The 23,597-nt window shown below is 42.1% G+C and overlaps 1 protein-coding gene across 1 annotated transcript in view; it reads right to left on the bottom strand.

Annotated features, from left to right (window-relative positions):
- Window positions 1-1,619: 1,619 nt before the first annotated feature.
- The window catches only part of LOC306758985 (uncharacterized protein C1orf21 homolog), a 31,333-nt gene continuing 9,355 nt past the window's right edge, over window positions 1,620-23,597 (bottom strand). The window contains exons 2-6 of the mRNA XM_079244454.1: window positions 19,536-19,659; window positions 7,143-7,228; window positions 5,915-5,982; window positions 4,096-4,156; window positions 1,620-3,065 (exon numbers count right to left, since the gene is read on the bottom strand). Of these exons, the coding sequence (XP_079100580.1) occupies window positions 3,018-3,065; window positions 4,096-4,156; window positions 5,915-5,982; window positions 7,143-7,228; window positions 19,536-19,626 (354 nt within the window). The 5' untranslated portion in view covers window positions 19,627-19,659 and the 3' untranslated portion in view covers window positions 1,620-3,017. The remainder of the gene's footprint in view (window positions 3,066-4,095; window positions 4,157-5,914; window positions 5,983-7,142; window positions 7,229-19,535; window positions 19,660-23,597) is intronic.

Genomic DNA, 23,597 nt, shown 5'->3' on the forward strand with positions numbered 1-23,597 from the left:
AACACTAAAAATTTCTGTCAAGAAGCAGCTGGATCATTTTGACACTGCACTAGTCACTAAAAGTGACATTTTCTGTTGAATTTGGAGAAACCATTTATGACACTGATTGTGTTGAGCTATTTAAAAGGTTCTTATTTTGTTTATTGCAAACAGCTGCTAGTTTGTACATTTAGCCAGTAAATCTAATTTTCAGTGGGGGTTGAATCCCTTTGGCTCCAACTGGAGCTGGACAACAGATTGAAACGCAGCAGTAATATTCATGTCAAACTACTGATTTTCTAAGGTTTTTCTTATGAATGTGAATTTTGTTAACATATTTCTAAGACACAATCACACAGCAGCCAAGAACATGTTGTACCTCAATAAAGACCCACACACACAAACTCAGAGAGCTGGGAGGAGAGAGCATTTTATTGGTGCTTACGTCAGGGTGGAAAGAACATTTTCTTGCCCATATTCCTGTCTGAGGTTAACGGGCAACATCCGTCTCTTCCTCTCTCCCTCCCTCATTCCCACTTTCACGACTCCCTTGTCTTAATTTCTCGCTCAGGCCTTCCTCTCTGCTCTGCCTCAACACTTTTCTCTGTGTGGGAGAGCTTTGCCGTTAACGTTGGCCCACAGAGACCCCTTCAGTGGCTGCTGATTGTAACCTTATGTAGTCCTGCCGCTGAGTCACAAAAGGTAAAGAAGGAGTGTGTGTCACACAGGGATGGCAGCATGCAGCTATTACAGAAACAGCCAGGCGGAGATCAGCTCCACCACTGTTACTCACTAAAAGCATCATCACATCCAACCCCACAGGGTGTAGGTACATCAGGGCGAACATCGGAGCAGATATTGATTTAGCATTTCAGGAATTTATACACATAGAGCTATTTATGATCAAAAGGCCAGTTGGCATTGAGCTATAAATAGAACCTGATTGTTCAGTGTAAAAGCAACGGATCAATAGTTATATCAGCTGGCTACTGAACTCGGTTATTTCTGTTGCACACTTGTAAGAAACTTCTCATGAAGAGCAATAAATTATTGTTTTTATTAGTATTTGGAATTTACACCACCTTAGTTTACACTTTACACCTGAAATGATTTCTCTTTTGGTCCCCTTGACAGTAGGAATATCTGAGCAAACACTCACCAATTAAACATTCAACCAACTAAAAACTTGCAATGTTTCTTTAGAGGAAAAATGGGGATGATTTTGAAATCCCACTATCTGGAAAAAGCAACCTGGTGATGATCAAATTAAGGACAAACTTTTTTTTCTCTCAAATGTGACCCTTAAATTTTCATACCATCACCTATCCAAACCCCCTTCTTATTATCTATTTATAGAAACCGGTGAAGCTACTAGAATGCAGTACTGAGCCGGTGCCAGCAGGGGGCAGAGCAAACCTTTACTGGTCTGACTGGATCAACTCTGACTGCACAGCTTCAGGCAGCATGACCACAGAAAAACAGACCGACTTCACACTCTTCAGCATCCTGTAAGCAGGACAGCACTCCATTACTCAGCTTGCATCAAAACACCCACTCACACACACACACACACACACACACACACACACACACATTTAAAGATGCAAACACACATCAAGACTTTGTGGGTTTTTTTTCCATTTTTAATAGAAAAAAAAGTATTCAAAATAATACAACAGGACGTATCCAGTAGATGACAACAAAAAATGTGACCAGGTCTGTGTCTCCACGGCAACCAAGCACCCTCCCCTCAAGCTCAGCCCAGTTTGCTGCTTCAGAGTGTATTAATGTGTGTGAATACTGAGCCAAAGCAGAAATGTAGAGCTTTGTGGAATTTTTTTTTTATTTTTTTTTTATTGTTGTTGCACATGATGCATATAATGTGTGTGTGTATGTGTGTGGGCATCTTGTACATAAATACAGATGTGTGTTGCAGTGACAGCATGTTGCTTTATGTGACAAAAAAAACAAAAAAAACAGACTATGTATATGCGTATATGAGCATGGATCGTAACGAGGAGCGATGGTTTGGGTTGAGACACAGATTCGCTGAATTTAAGTTTCCGTCTGCCTGCTGTTGTGCTGATGATGATGATGATGAGATTGATGATGATAATACATTAAAATTAAAATCAGCAAAAAAACAAAATGGGGGAAAAAAAAACCAGCAGGGAAATATGATCAAATGTGTGGCTGCAGCACTGAACGAAACATTAAAAAAAAAGGTCCTTGATTTAAGAAGGCAGGAGGAGTTTAGAGTTAAACCACCAGCTCACTCCTATTGTCTCTTAATAAAATCCCCCCGCCCCCAACACACACCTTTCTCAAGCAATCTCTCAGTCTAGCGTGGCCCAAAGCTGCAGCCAAAAAGTTCAGTGTGGATCCAGAGGTACGCAATTCCTCTACCTTCAGCGTCTTTTCCTCCCATGGCTTCCTCGTGTTCATCCTTCCTGGGCCTCCATGTTTGCCAGTTCCTTTGTCCAACTGCGAGGGTCAAATATTAGGATCAGCCCGCAGAGGAAGAGACTGACAGATAGGGGGGCAGATGGAGACTTGCCACTGTCCCACTGAAGGGATAACTCAGTTCGAGCCGATGGTGGCAGGTCCTTAACTGTGCACGTGACATGCTCACATTCCTCGTCTCTCCTCCATCTCCTCCTCTTTTCATCCGTCTATCCTGTCATCTCTTCATCGCCTCCATCTGTCTGCTCGGGGGCCAGACGGGGTTGAGGCGCTAAGAGGAGGGTTGTAGTCTCTGAAGACAAGTAGTCTTTATCCCAATCTCTCCCCGTCTCTCAAGCATTCCTCACTCTTGGACATTTTCTTCGCCAAAAGAACTCAAACAGCTTCAAAATCTCACACTCCCCAACAGGGTCTTCTCACAACAACGTCTCGTTGGTAAAACACTGATTTAACTCCGTCTCATTTGCACTCTTAGGCACACATAAGCACATTCACGCATTCACAAACACACACACACACACACACACACACACAGTGAGGCTCTCAGTGGGGATGACTTTCGGGGGGCCTTTGTGCTATGTCCCATCTTCCTCCTCCTCCTCCTCCGAACAGTAGTCTCGCCCCTGCAAAGACAAAGTTGGAGGTAAAATACTATAAATAAGAACTTATAACCACTTTTAACCTGCACTGAATGGCTCTGAATTGTCTGCTTACAGCCAACTCGCCCCCCCCCTTCACCGCACCTGTTACAGCAGCCACATGTGAATAAACTATGCAACAGCAGGTGCTGGAACAGAAGATACCGGCTGACATGCTGAAGTGCTGACAGGTGGGCAGTTATGCTGTTGTGTTTCCTCCCTGAAGACGAGTAGATGGCTGCTTTACTTTCCTCTTCAAAGCTTCTCTAACAGCCTGTCCGAGTCGACAGTTTCACTCTACTCAGCACAGGTTTAACCCACAAGTCGCTTCAGTCTTTGCTTCCACAAACCTGGTCTATGAGCACATCAACAATGATGACTTCAGCCACATCAACATTGCAGTGTATAAAAATCACCAGTCATTTTCTTTTCTTGAAAAGAGCAAAATAAAACTTCTTCAAAGTGCAATCTGCAGACCTCCAGACCTTTTAAACTTCAGCTTTTTCCGTGCATGACACACTGCGTGATACCAAGAACCCCAGCATAGATACTTTAAATGCATCTGCTTCCAGTTAATCTTCCACTTTTACCATTTGTATAGTTGTACTGTTACACTCAGTCAGACAAAAGGACCTGCCTTTTTTCTCCAACCTCGGCTGAAAATGCAGACACTTTTTAAAAAAAAAAAAAAAAAAAAAAAAAGGATGAAAAGTGGATCATTACTCATTTTGCTGTGGATGCGACTGAGTGAGCATGAGCTTTCAGTGTAATTTAAGTGGCAGACAAAGAGATGCAAGTGCTCATCGACTGTAGCAATCAGCTGTTCCTCCCCCTCTCGCATTTGGAGTTTGGCGTTGTGCTGGTAAGCAGAATGACAATGTGAACTAATGGATGTCGTTACCATGCAACCTGTCCCTTTAAATTTTTCAGACTCAGCTGTTCCCTAAACGTTCAGAGGCCCATTCCCTACCCTCCCACCTCCCCACCCTCCCCGCACATACTCTCTCCCCCTTACCTTCTCAATCTTCTCGTCCAGCATCCTAAAAAATTCCTGCTGGCTCTCGGACGTGTGAATACTGAGAGGGACAGAGCGAGGGAGGGAGAAAAAAAAAAGGAAAAGTATGCGAGAGTAAAAGAGGAAGTTGGAGGTAGGAGATGAGGAGGAGAAGGGAGGCAACAAATACATCATGAGAATTTTCCATTACATCCCCTCCCCACCACAAACAAAACACACACACACACACACACACACACACACACACACACACACAGACACACACGCAAGTGATCCTCCCTGCAGTGTGAGAAACTGTTGGTTGGAGAGGCTACAGGAAGATTTTAGGTGATATTCTATGAAGTATTGTCTGTGTTGCTCATTAAAAGGCCAAATAATTTCCATCCTCCAGCATGAAAACCTGGGATGCTGGATAAGACGCAGTGAGCGTCATAAAGGTCAGATACAAAATATCAAATCATCAGATTTACTTTAAAGGAATCATATTGTAACAGCGTATTAAAAGGTCTAGTTAAGCCACAACACAACACAGTTAAATTACATTTAATTTCAGTCTTTTTTTAATTTTTTTTATTTCGACAACTCCAACTCGTAGTTTTAGAAAATCTAAAACTTCTGTAATGATCACCTCAGCAGGAAAAGAGGACATTTCCTTATTTGTATTAAGATATCAAGCCCTTTAACAATTTTTGTGATCAGTTGTTGCTAACTTGCTAACATGGTTTATGGTTCATGAATGGTAGAGCGATGCTGTAGTCGGAGTTGGATTAATATTATAATTAAACCTAGCTCTAGAGGTAAGCACACTTGTGTCTGGTTGATTATTTCTCTCCTTTAATAACAACCGATGTGTTATACATCGTGGGAAATCCGGGCCAGCCACCTTTACAGCAATGTTTTTGTCAGGATCATGTTTCTGTGGACTGAGCAACACAACTAAACATGTGGGTAGAGACAGCAGAAAATGTAGCCGAAATTCCCTGCAATATTCACCTGTTGGTGTTTCCTCTGCTCTGCTGCCAGGTATGTGGCTGTTATATACTGTATGTATGATTGGTGCCTGACTTATAGACAATATATCTGAATGGGATTCTGGAGCCAGTAGTGATCCCCCTATCTCCACAATCTGGGACCTACTGCCATCATGCAGGATAACAACACCTCTCCCCACTGAGCCAGGGTCAACAAGTACCTGCAGAATTTAGAAGAGGATGGAATAACCTGACCTGAGTCCAGACCTTAACCCAATTGAATGTATGTGGAATCAGCTTGGTCATACTGCACATGCCACACTAACCATGCTGGTTGACTCTCAACAACTCCTGGATGTGATTTCATCGCATGGCAAAATGTAACCAGGAAGATCAGCGTGGAGAGGAGGTACCAAGCTGTTGTGGCTACATGTACCGAGATCCCCATCAGGGTTACATGAACAATGCATAAAAAAAGGACAATATGTGTTTTTTTTCTCCCTCTGTTACTGTGGGAAAGTGCAATTTTCTAATCTAACAAGCAACTCAAAACAGTGAAAATCAACTGGAGAACATGGCAGAGGACTTTGACTTTTTTGGGAGGGGCACTACCCAATAAGCAGCGACTTGTTCATTCCACAGAAGCACAATCTTTACCAGTCCTACCCAGTGTAAAGGTGACCAATCAGGTTATCTGATTATGTAACACACAATACCAGTTGGCCTTAAAAAAGTTCTAACAATCAACTAAACGCAAATTTCTTTACTTTTTGTTCGAACAAAACACATTTTCACCACTTAAATCTGCATATCTGCAACCACATTAAAGGCTGCTGCGGACCACTTACTTCGACTTGATGTTAGTCGCAGCTGCTTCTTTCTGCTGCTTGCCTCTGTACTGTGCATTACTCTTCTCCTGAAAACACATGTGCACATGCTATTAGTTCTCATCATCAGCGATAAAGCAGGTTAAAAACCAAACAAGTCATTTCTGCAAAGTAGCCACACCCAAGCAAACGACACATTAAATCTGAATAATCCAATTACACCCTCACCCAGCTGGCACAGCACGGAAGCCAGAGAACATGGGTCACAGATATAATTGTCTGGAGGTCTGATAAAACAGTTTTTTCAGCTCCTGGAGAAGGTTGGTCACCTTGTGCAGGGTTTCTGCCACGTTTCTGCGTGCAGAGACGTGTCATTTCCTACTGCAACAACCTAAAATCTCCCCCATTTCTGCTCCATCAAGACAGAACAATAACACATTTCTAACAAGATCAGTAAAGCTGAGTTTCTGGTAAATCCAAACGGAAAAAGTCTTGTGTTTTAATAATTTCATTTGAGATTAGTAATTAAATGTATCAGTCGGCATCTTTCCTGCAGGAAGCATTCATCCGAGCATCATGGTGGGAGCTTCAGAGGATCTCCACTGGTTGGAGCCAATTACTTTGATAAAGCTGGGGGTTTTTTCCAGCTATGTTAATGTAATTTGTGCAGTGTGATCCTGCTTCTGTTTTATAATCAGGATTTATTATGCTGGTCATTGTTTAAACTCTTGCCAGGAAGCCATACAGTTGATCTGTGGAAGGGCAAGAGAAGAAAAGAAATCAAATCTGACTCCGGGATTGACTTAATATCACAGTATCCATCCCATTCAAATAAGCCAATCATGATGCAAATCTATACTGCGGGGTTAATGTGCCTAAACTAAGTCATTAATTCCACTGCTGTGTATTAAGTAACTTTACTTTAATAGTGACAGAAATGCTCTACAAAGGTTTCAGCAGAGGGGAGTTAAACCAACCAAGCGATCAGCCCACACATTCCACACACGCCCATCTGTTGTCTCCACCTGTGTGAAGGCACCTTTTTGTGTGTTTGTGCATGCGCACGAAACAATGACTTTTTCTGTGGAAGCTGACAGAGTTGCCTTTGGCTGCAAACACAGGCCTGCTCGCTTGAGCTGATGGACTGCCAGGAAAAAGGTCCGAGTCTGTGTGCTGATGACGGACTGTCAGAAGACTGGCTGGTGTGTGTGTGTGTGTGTTAAAGTGTGTGTTGCCGTAAGTCTCTCACCAGGTTCTCCTGATTGCGTGCATTCACTCGATTTTCTTCCCCTCTCATGTACTTCACCTCCTCCACTCCCTTCATCTTGTATTCATCTGAGAATAGAGGTTTTGGAGAGAGCGAGAGAGAGAGAGAGAGAGAGAGAGCTTGATTAAAGGAGGAGAATTAACAAAAACATGGACATTTCAGAGACATCTCGCAGAGCAAATTCCTTTCATTCGTCCTGATCTGTATCAAATCAAAGGCCAACATAGTTCAGCGGTGTCATATCAGCTATACTGGGCTGTCTTAGCTTTGTATCAACATGATTGGTGACTATTTCATCGATTCTAGCTGTAATTTGCCAAAGTAATCTGATAACTAAGACCTGACAAGAGTGCTTCAGAAAGTGGACATGACAGCTGAGGTATAATCATCATGAGTCTTTCCATTTTAGCTACAGAAAAGCATCTGAAGCGGTAACAGAGGCAGCGAGAACAAACACATACGGTGCGTGTAAATGGACAGAGAGAGACAGGAGAGACACGAGTGGGGAAAAAATGGTGCAGTGATAAGATGCAGCGAGTTGGAGGGGATTAAAGGCCAGCTGAAGAGCTTCCAGACTACATGGACAGCTTAGACAGTTAAGACAGTTAAGACAAGCTCTGTGGTGGTGAGAGTGGTAACAGCCACCATACCCAGCGCTGTCCGTCCTCACTCCCCGCCACAGCTAGAAATTAGGAGCATAAACCTCACATTATCTCCCTTATCTAAGATTACACTCGTTGCACTCGTATCCATGTATTTAGGCTAAGAATAACTGGAATCTAAAAGCATTTAACGGTTCAGTGGGAGTGTCAAAACACAGAAGTGTGGAGGATCAGGAGGGTCTTTAAAATAGCAATCCAGCATTTTGTTGATGAGCAGTTAATTGTAAAAAAAAAATATATATATATATATATATTGTTAAATATAATTTCAAATTCAACAATTCAACAATTAATACAAAAAAGAAAATTGCAAAGTGTTTTGTCAAACCAATGAGAGAGCTGGTTACATTCAAACAGCCGCTGTGATTGGTTCAACTTGGGTTTCAGAGCCTAAAGGTATCATGCAGAAGCTAAATGGAGAGGGTTATCTATTAAAGAAATTCGGTTGCAAAAACACAAAACAACAAAACACTTTGATGATTGTTATTAATTGCTTGTCGAAACTGAAACTATATTTAGCTATTTACATTTTTATCTTAGAATGAAATACCGATCATCAAAATGCTGATTTACTATTTCACAGACCCTCCTGGTCCTCGGTACAGAAGAACCGATATATCCATCTCCTTGATCAGGAAAAACAAAATTTTTAGTCAACGCTGAAAGTTAGAATTCATATCTTTCATTTAAAAATAAATATTACAGCCAGGATTTAACATTTTCATTTAAATGTATTTTTGGACACATGGTACCAACATCTCTATGCTGTTTTTGCCCTCTGGTTTGTAATGTTTTATGCCATTTTCATTATTTCACTCTCAAAGTTTGACATTATCCATTAAAATGTCACAAAAATCTAAATAATATTAAAAGCATAGAAAATCTAGTGTTTAAAGGATCTTCTTAAAAAAAATAAAAAAATCCACTTAGTGTTTAGTGGCCCTGATAATATGAGAAAAGACAGCAGTGTTTCTTTTTTTTCAGCATCTGAATGAGCCGTTCTAGTTTGAAACTGAAAGTGTTGTTAAAGTCGAAGAAACACCTCCAGCCAGTGAATATATTAATTCAAAGATCACCAAAAAACTTTAAGCAAACTATGTGAAAATGATCAACAAGCAGCTGACATCCACCATCACCATTTCCTTGCATAAGCTTCCTCTTTGTCTCAGCCACGAGCAAACGCTGTTGTTGAATGTTGTGTTGTTGGAACACAACTATTGTTGAGAGCTGAAGTGGACTGAAGCACAGGCGCTAAGAGACACCCAGATGCTGCCAATCAAATACAATAAACTGACCGTTAACACAAACAGAAGGAAAAGTTGGCGAACACCAATAAGGGAAGAGTTATGTTATTTACAAACAAATTATTTATAATGAGTCTTCAAACATGAAAAACTTTCAAGACAACCTCTGACCTTCAAAGAAGTGGACTCCATGCAAGCTCACCAAGTTCAGAGCACCCAAGGGCTCCATCTCGGACTCCACATGCCTCAGTTAGCATGTTTACCCTTTCGACACCAGAGAGACAAAATCTTAAACTTTGACATCAAGAGTTCAAAAGGTCGTAGCGTGGAAGTGGTTAGAGATAAAGGAGTACAGTATAGGGGAAAAATGTTGAAATGAGTTTATGATGGAAGTCATTTTTATATTGTGACATCAAAAGTTGGCAGCCATATTAGATTATGTAACTTTCACTTCAAACAATGATTTATTTTATTTTTTGCATGTTTTTTTCCCCCCTCATATTATTCTGAAAATAAGTCAACCAGAAAATGAGTACAATGTAAAATAAGAACAAAGCACAAGAGATGCTTGGGGGGGGGGTTTCTTCTATAAAAAGGAAGATGGCAGCGCAGCTTTATTTTGTGATCAGAAAAAAAAACCCATTATGTTGGAATGACCCAGACTTAAACCTTCCTGAAATGTTTTCAGGAACAGTTTTTGGACTTGACAAAAGACCACGCTAGAAAAAAACCCCACAAAAATAAAAGTTATTGTTGCTCAAAGTTCCTCTATAAGCCATCATGTCAAGCAGTGTTTTTACCCCACACTGCTTCTGCTTTCAATTAAGTTTTGATTAAACAAATAATGACTTGGTCTAATACGATATGTAGTGAGTTTGTACTTGCATGACTTTAAGCCCTTGTCAGGAGCAAAGTAAACCCTCGATTGGAATGATAGTGTACTTTCTTTTTCACTTAACTGTGAGTCAAAACCAGGAGCCGAACAAAAGCAGGAAGGCATTTCTGCCGACTGCCTGTTGGTTGGAGATTTGACTGATAAAGCTGCCAACGTGGTGATGAGCGCACACAGGAAAACTCTGAACGCTGGCTTCTATCTGACACACCTTGTATTTTGCCCTCTGTCTATCAGCAGTGTGTTTATGTCTGTGTGTCTGTCTGTGCCCCTTTGTACCCAGCTGATGAGGCTCACCCATCCCTTCTGCTCACAGTCTGCCCACACCTGGCTCACCTGTGTGTGTGTGTGTGTGTGTGTGTCTGCAAGTGTGCGTCTGAGCGCGATCACATGCGTTTCTCTATCTGGACACGTGCGACGATGTGTGAGTCAAAAGCAGCACGCGTGTGTCAGATAAACGCCGTTTGGTTGAAATAGTTTGTAGAAGATGCGCGCAGCGAAGCAGCCGCAGGTTTGAGGGACGGAGACGGGAGACAAAAAGCCGACTGCTTTTCTGCTGTTTATCGCAGGAATGTAAACAAGTCGGAGCAAAGCTGCTCCTGTCTGAACATGCCGCCACACACACAAACAGTTTAGTAACACAACGCAGGCTCGCCAAGCTTAGATGTGCTCAGAGAGGACCCAGCATACACAGTACAGCTGCAGGAAACAGAATTAAGAGCCATTTCCTCTGAACTGCTGCACGGCCCAGGGACAGTCGACGTGAAAGTGAAGCTATTTAGTTTGGATATTTAAGGTGGATACAGATGGGAGGAAAATTAGCTGCTGCTGGCTCAATAAAGTAATCTGAAAGGGTATTTTCCTGCAGGAATTGCGTTAAAAATATCATTATATAATCTAAAAACCATCTGAGTTCCTGTCACAGGATGGTGACTGAGCTTAATGTGACAATTACAGATAGATCAAAGTGACCCAGCTTACACCAATCAGGACTCATCACATCACAGACATGGCTCCAGTTAGACAGAAGCAGAAACTGGTGAGTAGCATTGGTGTGTGCGTGGCAGTCATTGTCAGAAGGAATGACATGGGTGTTTCGTCACGCCGTTGCCGGGCTTGCTTCGGGTGGGAGGGAGGGGGAAACCGTCAGCGAGGGAAAAAAAAAAAATGAAAGGGAAGAACTATTTTGAGAAGCTGCGATTTTGTGATGTGGACATCTTTTTCCGTCTCTGATTAGAGAGCGAAGCTCCGCGCTGACCTTAAGGCTCTGACAAGCCGCCGCCAGCGCGCCAACATATGTGTCTATTTCAGATAAAGCCGTGAATCAGAATGTTTGTCGTTACATCCAAACTGCAGCGTCTGTATGAGTCATTTAAACATCCTTATTTGGTTGCGTGTGCGTTTCATATGCATGAAAGTATGCGCTTGCTACCCTTGTTGGCCTGCCTGTCCTGTGGCTATGTCACTCCGTCCTTCCTGCTGCGTGCCCCCACCTCCCGGTTGGTCTGGCTGCGGGCCCTCGCCAGCCTAGCCATGACATTTACACCTGAACACCACCTCTCGACAAACAGAAACACACACAACCATACGCACCAAGCAGGATACATGACAGAAATTTTCCACTGTGTTTAATATATGAAATAGATAATAATGACTTTTGTGGTGGTGATGGTGTGTTAGTTTTAACACATTAACATCACCATGTTGATGATCCTTCGTGAGGCTGCATGAGATGAAATGGCGCGTTATGCATTTGCCTGTAAAATCAATTGGCCACAGCAGCAGTCATCATTAGCTTTGTGAAGCGGGTCTCAAACTGAGAGGGGTGTGTGGGATGTGTGTGTGTGTGTGTGTGTGTGTGTGTGGGGGGGGGGGGGGGGGGGCTGCAGGAAAACACAGAGCTACTGCCATGGGAATAGGATCAGGACAAAGGCGAGCAGGGGAAAAATGTGAATGAAACTCTGTTGAATTAAGAGGATTTATGATGGAAAAATAACCATCATGCTGGTTTTTGTTGTTCTAACTCTGATGTCTTACCAGTGGCTTCTTCAGTCGCATTAATGAACAAGTGTGGGGTGGGGGACGGCAGCGCATGAACTCTTCTTCACCTTCAGAGACGGGATGTGTCGGAAAAGGTTCGGGAGTCCGTATAGTGTCTGACTGCTAATGATGCCCCCCCAAATCTACCATAAAGTAGCTGCTATATGTAAACTGTTTACATGGGGGGGGGGGGGGGGGGGGGTTATAACACAAAATATCAGAGATGTTACAAAGCTGTTGCTTCCATTAATCACACTTTATAGTGTTAGTGTATGTCTGTGTCACCAAGACTCCTTTAGATGGCATAAATTTGTGCAACACAGGCTAACCATCCTTCTTCTATTTAATGACGAACGCCGGCACTGTTATCAAGTAAGATTCTAGAGTAAAAAAGGGAATTTATTACATCTGCTAAGGAGGTTGTGTTTTACCTGCCGTTTATCTGTTTGTGTTCAAGATAACTCAAAAAGTTATGGACAGAATTTCATGAAATTTTCAGGAGGTGTTGGAAATGTGAAAAGGGAGAACTGATTTAAATTTAGGTGCTGATCCAGATCACCGTTTGGAGTGCCATCCTAAAACCTAACCTAATTCTAGAAAAGCACTCGGAGAGCGAAATCCTCCACCAATGGCCAATGGCCCTACCTCACAATGTTAAAGAATCCTTTAAAAATTTCCTGGATCCAAACGGTGATCTGGATCAGCACCAAAATTAAATCAGTTCTCCAGCTCCTGAAAATCTCATGAAAATGTGTCCATAACTTTTTGAGTTATTTAAAGGATTCTTTAACATTGTGACATTGGGTCACTGGCTCTTAGCGGCGGTTTGTGCTGTCCGAGTGCTTTTCTAGTTTTCATTTCCACATTTATATGTCAAGGTAGAAAATGCTTTGCACAAAGAAAAGTAAAAACCACAAAGAAAAACTACAAACTGTAAAAGAGTACTTACTAACAGAATAAAAATGCTCACAAATTATAGTTAGACCCGTAACAGTTTTCTGATCCGACTCTCATAGGGAGGCTGTTTCACATCTGGGACCTTGAGCAGTTGAACAGTTTCCTCTTGTTCTCAGTCTTGAGGGAGGTACAATCAAGAAGCTGAACTTGGACCGATAAATATAACGTGCTAATAAGGCCAGGAGATAATATGTCAACTAGACAATCAAAACTCAATTTAATATTTATGCTGAAACACACAATGAATACAGAGCCGCATTTCTCAGTCCTGTTCCTCTGGCACCCCTACCCTGCGTGTTTTCATACTACAACACACTTTATTCAAATAAATGTGTCAATAGCAGACTTGCAAAGAATTTGACAAGCAGTCCAGTGAATGTGAATCACATATGCTGCAGTTGGAAAGAACTAAAACATGCAGGTCAGTGGTCCCCGAGGACCAGGACTGAGAAACACCCAGATAGAGGGATCAATTCTTGTGTTCCAGAGCACAGAACTAGATGTGATCATGAGAGGTTCTAGGATGAGACGGCACCAGCCAGCCGTCAGACCTGCATCCTCTCAGCTCTGTTGCCACTTCACCCGCTTGCCCTCCTCAGGCCGCTTCTGCAGGTACATCATCACACTGGGAACCACTCATGAAAGCTGCCATCTCTGTAACGGTCTGACTCACTTGTGTAGCCAGTGCCATTTTCTAGTAAGTGGTTGCTAAGAACATATCTTCATTATGCCGCAGTAACACGTTCATACGAAACAAACAGCAACAAACAGTGTCAAACCAGATGCAGATGACAGAATCCTGAAGTTATTGGTTTTTTGGGGGGGGTTTTTTGGCATTAATGGTCAGGGGAAGGGTTGGGATGTGTGTGTGTGTTTTATGATGAAACTGTTTTTAATTTTATGTCGTTAAGCACTTTGATATGCTTTGGTATGAAAAGTGCTATACAAATAAAGTTTTATTTGATCTTTGTGTAAAAAAAAAAAAAAAAAAAAAACAACACATAAGAGCTCAGAAATGCAAATAACTGCGTCAATGAAACTAGAGCTCGATGACTTCACTACATCTGGAGCGGTTAGTTAATGTATATTGGACGGCAGAGACCTGATTTTGTTTGAGACAACTGAACTACATTGTAGATTTTGCTATGTGAAGAGATGGGAACCCATTAGACATTAAGGAGGGAGATAAACACATCCCATCCTGGTTTGATGCTAAACTTATCTTATTTTGTATATGTATTTATTTGATATTATTTGTTTAAGAGTTTTCTTTTATTCATTTATTTGTTGTTGAATGGTTGTTCATTTTTTGTTCTTAGAAAATGCAAATGGTTAATCTTGCAAATGTACTTGATGGAAAGTTGACATTGTGAAAATGACAATAAAATACAAATTATATATAAAATAAAAAGTTCAGAGATGCATCAATTTTCTGCCCAGTTCAAATCTGATACTTTACAAATAAAGCAATGAAGTTTGAAACATCTGTCTTTAACAAGTAGAGGGGAAAGATGTGAACAAATGTATCAGTCCATATGAGTGTGGACATCATCCTTTTAGTCCCATCACTTTTACTCCTTCTTTAGATGTAGACCAAACATGTCCATTTAATCTTTTTTAAACAAGCTAAGCTCCACAGTCACACCTGACAGCTTCCCATCACAGCCACAGTTAACCTCTGTTAATCTCTGAGCCGAGCCACCTTGTCAAAGGGCATCGCAGCAGTGATAACGTGGAATATACAAGTGCTGCACTCAGTTTATGGTGCCATATTTATCCTGCCAGAGCAGGTATTGAGCCACTGACCTTCAGGTCACCAGCATGCGTCTTTATTTCTAAGTACTGCCCCAACCAGGAATCGTTTTCATTGGACACAGAAACTATTCGTTCCCATTTCGAAATTCCATTTATGTTTTAGCATTCTCCTAGGGAGAGCTGTCTGATGGCAGGTGGCGTAAAACACTCATTAAGGTTGAGTTTCTCATCTGATTTAGACATCAGCATGATGGAAAAAGCAGGAAGAATAACTCTGTGGGAGAATAACTTTCTCTAGCAGACATGTTGGGCTTGTAAATGGTAGAGAAATCAAACCAAATACCTTCTTCCTGACATAACTTTGCACTCATTCTGACAGGGAGCGTTAGAAACACGGTATTAGAATTAGTATTAGAAGAACAGACTAGTCCTTCACCACTCTGACACAACTCACACCCTTAAAATAACAGCGAAATCTGTACACCACCGTGCTCTGGATGAATGCTGGCGAGCCCCACGATGAAATCATGAAACACATGCAGCACTTCATATGCTATTGCTACTCCCATCTCCTGTCACTGGGATTATTACAGACATCAGCAGCGTGATGTTGTGGAGGCTGAGTGTTGCTATTTTCCCTCATCGTCCCTCAGTGTTTGTGTAATGGAGCTCAGCCTTTTCCGGTTATTGTTAGAGCAACCGAGGGGGGGTGGAGGGGTGTTAAGGTTAGTAGCTGGAGTCTGGCAGATCGGGCTGCCCAAATATCTGGGGCACACATATACAGTGGTGTGTACGAAGCACACACACTGAAATCTGTTGAAGGCGGATCAGATTGAGAAAGAAGGGGTCTTGCAGGGTAACTAAATACACTGATATACAACACTCTCTCTCTCTCTCTTACACATACACACACACACACACACACACACACACACACACACACACACACACACAGAGCCCAGTAGGCAAGAATTCATGTGTGTAAGCGAGGCAGGCTGACTGACCAGAGGCAAACAATCTTTTCCACATCAGTCATGAGAAGTAAACCGGATGCAGTGAGCACGCTGAACTGGAGCTGGAAAGGGCAGCGTGCTGAGTGACAAAAGACAACTCAGTAAGTGACGATAATTCTTGCCATGTACAGTTACAGCGAGAAATGAAGAGGAGCAAGGCAAAGATGGAAGAAGAAGAAGAAGAAGAAGAAAGAAAGAAATGGGCTTAATGAAAAGGCACATTACAGGGGTTTCGTCTTGGGATGACTCTAATCCACATAATCCAGGTCACTTCCATCTTCCACCTCCACGCAAACACTCTCAGACAAGCTCAAACAGTAGTCTAACCCAGCCACAGCCGCTCTGGATTGCACTTTAATCAACAGAGCAGCATGAGAATGGGACAGGCTGGGAGGAAGCGGGAGGAAGGGATGTGAAAGGACAGAAGGTTTTGACCTAATGTTGTGCAAGAGATGAGAGGAAAAGAGCTCAAGAGAAGAAACGCTGGGAGATGAAGGCAGGAAGAGTGGGAGGAGGGAGGAGGGTGGGCGTAGAGACCCAAAATAGAGTGACAGAGAGAAAGAGGAAGGGAAGAATGAGGCCTTGAGCAGGGGAAGAGAAGAGTCCGTCCGAATGAGACGGAGAAGTGGAGATGAGAGGAAGAAAAGGAAAAAAAGATGAGCAGCAGCATAAATGCACGTCACTCTTCCACTCTCAAGGAAAACACTCCACTCCTCCCACCATCTCTCCCTGTCATCCCCCGCCATGTTCAGCATTCAGTTTATAAGACACAACAGGCAGGTTGGAGGAAGACGAGAAGAGTGTATGAGGGAAAAAAAGAGATGAGCGGAAAAACTGTGAGTAAAACGAGGAAGGGGGGTGGAAGTCAAGGACTGTGGACGTTCATCTGCCACATCTATCCGCCCGTGTGCTGTTACACCAGAGTGTTGCTCCTAATTCTTAATCGTTGTTAATCCCTCTGCACCCATCATCTCCCGTTCTCTGGCTCTCATTCCCATCCCACATTACACAACAGCCTGCTACATGCAATTAAAGCTCGAGCCGCAACAACGATTAAGTTCATCGCTAATGAATCTGTTGCTGAATTTTTCCCATTAATTAAATCTATGAAATGAAGCACCGTTTGGCTGACAACTTTGTCTCAAGTCACTCGTTAACAGTAGAAAACCTCATTTATGGGGCAGCACATTTATATAAATACAAAGACAAATACACACACCAATTTCTGCACAGTTAAAACCTAAATTTGCTCGAAAACAAGTACACAGTAGCAGGAGACAACAGATATTTCTTAAAAATTGCACGTTCATTCTGACTGATGCCAGACAACGGGCATCTTACAGCTAATGTCGTTACGGGCAAAATAAGAAGAAGGAGAAAAAAGTAACACATTTTGATGCAAAAGCAGCATCCCAGAGAGGCTGGCTCTTTCAGACCTGAAGGGATTCAACAATCAGAGGCAAAACTGGGTGGGCAAATGACTCGACAATTTAACAAACACGCTTCTTGCAACAGAAAGTTGTGACTTCATAGTTTATAGCACTTCAAGTCATTAAAATTGCAGGTCGAGGGCAAATAAATGCAACATGAAATGAAGCTGAAAACCAATACAGATCAGCAGTGATCGACTGGGCCTTAGGCAGAAATGTGTTCAAAGCACTCGCAGTTCTGGAGTAAAAATCACTCATGGGCGCAAGAACACTTCTAAAAATCTCTGCGAATAAACAGTTTGTTTCTGTGTCCAAAAGTTCAGGCCAAAACCTTCCAATGCAAAGTGGGAAAAAAAAACCACCTGATGAGACACTGATGCTGCATCAGACTTAAGATCTGCATCATTGGAAAAATGTTATGATGTCTTATGAATCAAATTGGGAAATTCCTTTTAGTAATATTGGAAGATGCATCCTCTAGGTTAAAAAGAAGTGTCTAACTTCTCAGCACAGATGATGATGTAGGGATGCATTACACCACATGGCATGGGTAACTTGCACATCTGTGAAGGCATCATTAATGCTAAACAATATAACAAGTTCTGGAGCCAACATGTGCAACCAGATGTCGTCTCAACAGCAACTCTGAAGGCCTTGCTTACAATGTCAAATCCCATTCTGTGTGCGTTACAACAGCTTAGCTCTGCAGTAAAGATACATATCTTATATATATATATATATATATATGTGTATATATATATATATATGTGTATATATACATATAAATATATATATATATATATATATATATATATATATATATATATATATATACACACACACACACACACACGCTGAACAGCCCCTTCACTCATTGGACAGTATATTGGTTCATGACCAGCTTTTATTTTTGATGTAAGAATTTGTCCTATACTGCTATAGTTTAAAACAACCTAAACAATTTTGGAATATATTGCAAATTGTTTGGAAATTGTTCTTTTGCGCTGCAGCATCATCAAATATGCATGCAGCAGATGATCTGATGATTGCATAAATCGAGCAGTGAAAATGAACGAAGAAGGTTCTGGATGTGAAGCTTTGCTAGACGTTCAACTTGAACATTATGACATAAAGGAAAAGGAGATATTTTGGTTTTTAAAGGCCAGATGATGAAAAAATAAAAATGACATCCAACACTAACTGCAAACATGTTTAGGATTACCAAAGGTTTATGGGAGCGAATTTAACAACTTCGGGAAAAAGCTGAAAAAAGTTGGAGGACGAGCCGTTTAGGAGAAGAAGAGCATGCGGTGGATCGAGATGACCGACGGCGTCACAATCCATACACATGGTTTCTGCTAACTTTGGAGAAAGGCGGCTCAGCGCTGAAATCACAACACTGTGGACGTTAAAATGTCGGGGAGTTAATGTAAAATGTACAATTAGTGATGATTTAAAAGGTGGTTCACTCAAATACAGTAAAAGCAGCATCATGTTTAAACATAGCATGATATGTGAGTTTAGTCACACTGCCCAGCACGACTCACCAAAAACCATTTATGAGACAAAACCACAGCCCAGCACATCCTGAGCTGCTGCGATCTGAAATCCAGTATGAAACTTTTACTTTCTCCCTTCCCACATAACCCCCCCCCTTTAAAAAGAGTCAGACCAATAACTAATGAGGTCGCTTCCAAACTTTTGGCCTTGTGGCTTAAAGGAGAGTCCATAAGAACCATTTAGAGACCGTTTACCTGCTTCGTTTCTAACAGTGAGGTCTTAGTTTTCTCCCTAATTTTAGTAGTTTTAGTGGCTTTTCTTTCTATTGTTTTACCCAATCACAATGACATTTTTAATCCGTTATAAGAGCCCCCCCATTCTCTCCTTGGACTATTGATGTAATTTCATCTTATCTCAAAATTTATACAGAACAAGGGCAATTTTGCAAAAAAATTTAAAAATTAAAACTAACAAAAATCTTAACAAAATCAGGTTTTCAGGGTTTAAACAACCTTTAATCACATCAAAGTAAAAGTATTCCTGTTTATCATTTATCAGCACTCTCCTTTTTCCTCCCCACCATCCCACTCACACTCATCCTCACAATTCTCAGTTTCTTCTCATCCCATATAAAACTAAGATATTCATCCCAAACAACATCCTCATCACCCACAGGTCACTTCCTCTCTCCGGCATGAAGCGTCAGCATCGGATGAGTCCAATAAAACTGCTGTTGGAGACCGTTATTTTCAGAAATGGAGAACTTAACACTCTGCCGGAGGAATCAGAGCTATATTGAGACGAACACACTGTGGGGGCAGATGAGGCCACGGCTCTGCAGTCAGCAGAGTGAAATGGAGCTGCGAGCGTCTGCGAACTGACCAGTTAATAGGTCTCCATTGCTGTAGGCCTTGCCGCGTCCCTCCTCGTCGTTGGGCACGGCCGACACCTGCTTGGCCGAGGTGCAGCCCATGGCCTCACTCTCTGAAGCCTCTCCACATCGCACCTGGGCAGAGACAGAAAGGAGACCTTTTACATTCAGTCCCAGTGACGCGGTCTCACTCGGGCTTTGATTGTGTTCCGGATGTGTCGTTTCAAGGGAAGATTTCCCTGTGTACAGCTGTGTCTTACTTCCCAATAGTTCAGCAGGTGATCTTGGTGCTTGGGAATCTGAATAAGATAAGCATCAGATTTCTGGTAAACAGAAAGCAGCACATAGCCAGGATTATATTCTAATTATAACCAAGAAAGTGGTGTGCAGTGTTTTCTGTTATGACTGGGATCAATAGTAGCAAGTGCAACAGCTTATTGCATCTGCTTTTCCCCTCATACAGAAGTCCCAAACCTTCACATCTAGTGTTGCACACTTACAAGGGCGGTGTTTGACTGTAACTTCTTAAGAATATAATATGCATTACATAATATCCAAGCCAATCCCTGTTTGGCCTTGAAGCAGGATATTAACTGATGTTAAGAACCACTAACGGGCTCGGAAAAGATGGAAATGAGTATCTTTAGAGGATGTTGGAAATTATTATTTCAGCCTTGAGTTTCTTTCAGATTTAAATGTGACCACTGCTAATATAAGCAGTGAGCCGGAGCAGCAGGAGTGTAAGAGCGTAAATTAATCATATTAAATATACATATTTTTTAAAAAAGAAGAAGAAGAAGAAAAAAGGCAATTAGATTCATGAAGCAGGTGATTTGTCTCAGTAGCAATTTTGAGGAGCACAAAATGGGCAATGTGATGTTCAGTGTCTTGGCCAAGGATATAGCAAAATATAGACTGGAGACGCTGGCGACTGCACCAGCAACAACTTCTCCGTCACCAGAGCTACAAGCTGCTCAGAAATGACATGATTTGTTATGTTGACTTCAGTAAACAACCTCTTTTAAACACATGAAAAGACACAGTAGCTTAAAAAGGTGCAGTGAAATGTGCAAAAATGTGGATTCAATTATTTTTCCTTAAAGTCTAAAAAACAGAAAATATCATTTACATGCAATTTTACTGTAAATTAATTAATCGTAAATAAAAATAAAATGATACAACACCTTCAAGCTCCTTGTGAGGGTAAAAACAAGAGGCAAAAATTTTTCATTTTTATTTAGAAATACTGACAGTAAAAGCCTTTCCAGCCAGACGACAGACAGAAAGCCGTGAACATGGCTGTCACTCAGTCTGTCTCTCTCTCTCTCTCTCTCACACACACACAAACACACACACACAGACACATTACATCATAGGTGGTCCGTGTCAGTCACACATACCTTTTTGGTGCGATTGACAGAGCCCATCTGACTGCAGCGTTGCACAGAAACGCACATGCACACACACACACAGGATCAGACGACGATTACACAGAAACACAATTAAATCTGCCACACTGGGAGATAAGTGAGAGGAGGAGAAGCGGAGGGCTTTTGAAGGTTAGCTTGAGACAAAAGCAAATAAGGGTCAAGGAAATGATGGACAATGAGTGGGACAGAGTGAAGCCTGGGAGAAAGACGAGTGCATATCTTCAAAAGAGAGCCGCCCGCACCTCCTCCATCCTTCAGAGCGTTTGAAGTTGACAGGAGGTCGTGTTTACTCCTGTGTTTAGACTGTGGCCAACCGGCCTGCACCTCCCTGGACACGGACGAGGCACAAAGCGCCAGGTGTGCAGAGAGCCAGGGACACGTCAATCCATGCAGGCAAACGAAGCTTGAATTCGTTGTGAACTTCTTCAGAGAAAGGCCGAGGTGAGGGGTCTGGGTGCTTAGTGAGGGAGGAGGGTTTTCATTTAGACATCTTTCCTAGATCTCCAGGTGAAGAGGTGGGAATCTCTGGAGCCTTAGCAGAGCCTCCATGAATTTCTTAAAGGGCGTGCAGGCGAGACAGAGTCGTACCAAGGGAGTAAGAATCAAGACTCTCTCTCTGTGTTAGAGAGAGAAAGAGAGAGAGAAAAGCTGTGCTTGGTATCACCTCTGGCATGAGCATGAGTAGAGGCCTAGTCTGGACAGGAACTTATCAGCTGTCCCAGGCAGCCTGGGACGCCTCTCACAGCTACAACTCTGAAACCGCTCAATTATGTTTCACACTAACACTTCTAAACCAGCAGCCACACAGCTGGAAGATCTTCCAGCAGTCTGAGGGGCGTTGTCGGAAAGACACAAAAATGACCTCATAAAGCATAATCTGCCTCTATCAAACGAGTCATATAAATGAGAATGCTGTGCCGAGCGCCCGCTGTGCACCCATTAACACACTGTCACACATGGGTGCATTTAACCCGTCAGAGAACAGTGGCACAGTGAAGCAGAGGAGCTAAACCCAGACAGAGCTACAGCTATAGGGTTGGGGAAAAAAAGGGGAGGGGGGTTAAAAAGCAAATAAATCCAGCTAGAGAGAGGATCCAGTGGGGGAACACTGAAGTCTCTCTTCACTTTGGGCTATTAATGTGGGACTGAAGTGAATATTAGACTAAAAAAACACAAACTCCCTTCTGAGAACCACTGGAGGAGGTGTGTTGGGGAAGGCTGTGAGCAGCCTTGATCGATCTGAAATTTCAAAGGGTCCCCAGTGTGTGGGTAACATCTGTTGAAGGGCTTTGATATGTGTGTATTGAAACATCAAATTGTGAATAGAAGTAGGATAAAAATAGACCGGGCAGACCCAGAGCTGCTGTTGTGTGCAGGGATAATGCTAGGCCCTGTGGACGTGTAAGCAGCTATTACTTGGGTTACAGCTAGTAGGCGGACTATTAGAGCCAAACACAACTATAAATACACTGTAGTTAGGGCTGTGAAATAAATAAATACATGATCAAAATGAACCAATAGAAGACAGGGGAAAGATTGTGGGAATTCTCCCTCTCCTTTCAAATTCTCACTTTTCTTTTTCATTGCTCTGCTCTGACCGGACGGTTGAGGAAAATCTGTGTTTGGATGAATATTTCTCTGTCCTGACAAGGCCTCTTAGCAATACCTCCTATACTGTTGAACAGCCTGTTCATGTTTATTTTAAACAGAGCCAAACTTTTAAGAAATGTGGCATTTGTGGTATGAGGAGGAGTGTTGAGTATGCAGGTTACCAATGCCAAACAGTTAAATATGCTATTAACTTTTGTTTTGAGCTTCTGGCACCCCAGGTGTTAACAGCGGTCAGTTTGGGGTCATAGGGTCAAAGATGTGGAGAAGATACAGAGAAGGCTAAGCAGATTGTTGCACTGATAGGGCTATAGCATTCACTGGAAAAAGCAACGCATGTCATCATTGTGCGTTATCTGAAGGCAGAGAGATATAGAGATGAGATTCTGCAACCAGTGGCACTCCCATTATCTTCACAGTGTTGTAAACTATCTTCCAAGAGGAGATGATGGAATGACATGCCTGCAGTCTTGATTTTAACCCTGCTGAACACTTGTGCAATAAGCTTGGGTGTGTTGTTCGTGCCAGCGTGATAAACACAGCCATATAGGCTGACTTGCAACAGATAGATAATGGTTGAATTGGATGTCTTCCCATGATAGAATGTGACCAAACCTTTGGCTGTGCATGATCCCTCCATATGCTACGGTGTTTGTTCAACAAATAAACTGTTAAACTGCTTATATGTCTTGTTTGTTCAGGCTTCAATAATCAAATCCAACAAAGTACAACTAACAAGTGTCAAAATATGAATCTGCTTCATTTTGAGAGCTCTTCATGCGGGTTGGCTGCCACAACACTTGTTTTTCAGGGCTCCATACATATTCATAGCAGAAAAGTTTCACATATGTAAAGACATGCAACAAGTATACAGTGTATAGTAAAGGAAAATGTAAGCAAGGAGGAACAACTAGAACATCAGCAAGGAAAGGATAAGGACATTGTACTGAGCCGGTGATGAACACGTTTTTGCATCCTCCTTTTGCATGTATTTCACTGTACAATGAGATCAGTACATACGCTTTTAGACTTGGT

The sequence above is a fragment of the Telmatherina bonti genome, assembly GCF_933228915.1.
Source record: "Telmatherina bonti genome assembly, chromosome: 8".
Classification (NCBI taxonomy): Eukaryota; Metazoa; Chordata; class Actinopteri; order Atheriniformes; family Telmatherinidae; genus Telmatherina; species Telmatherina bonti.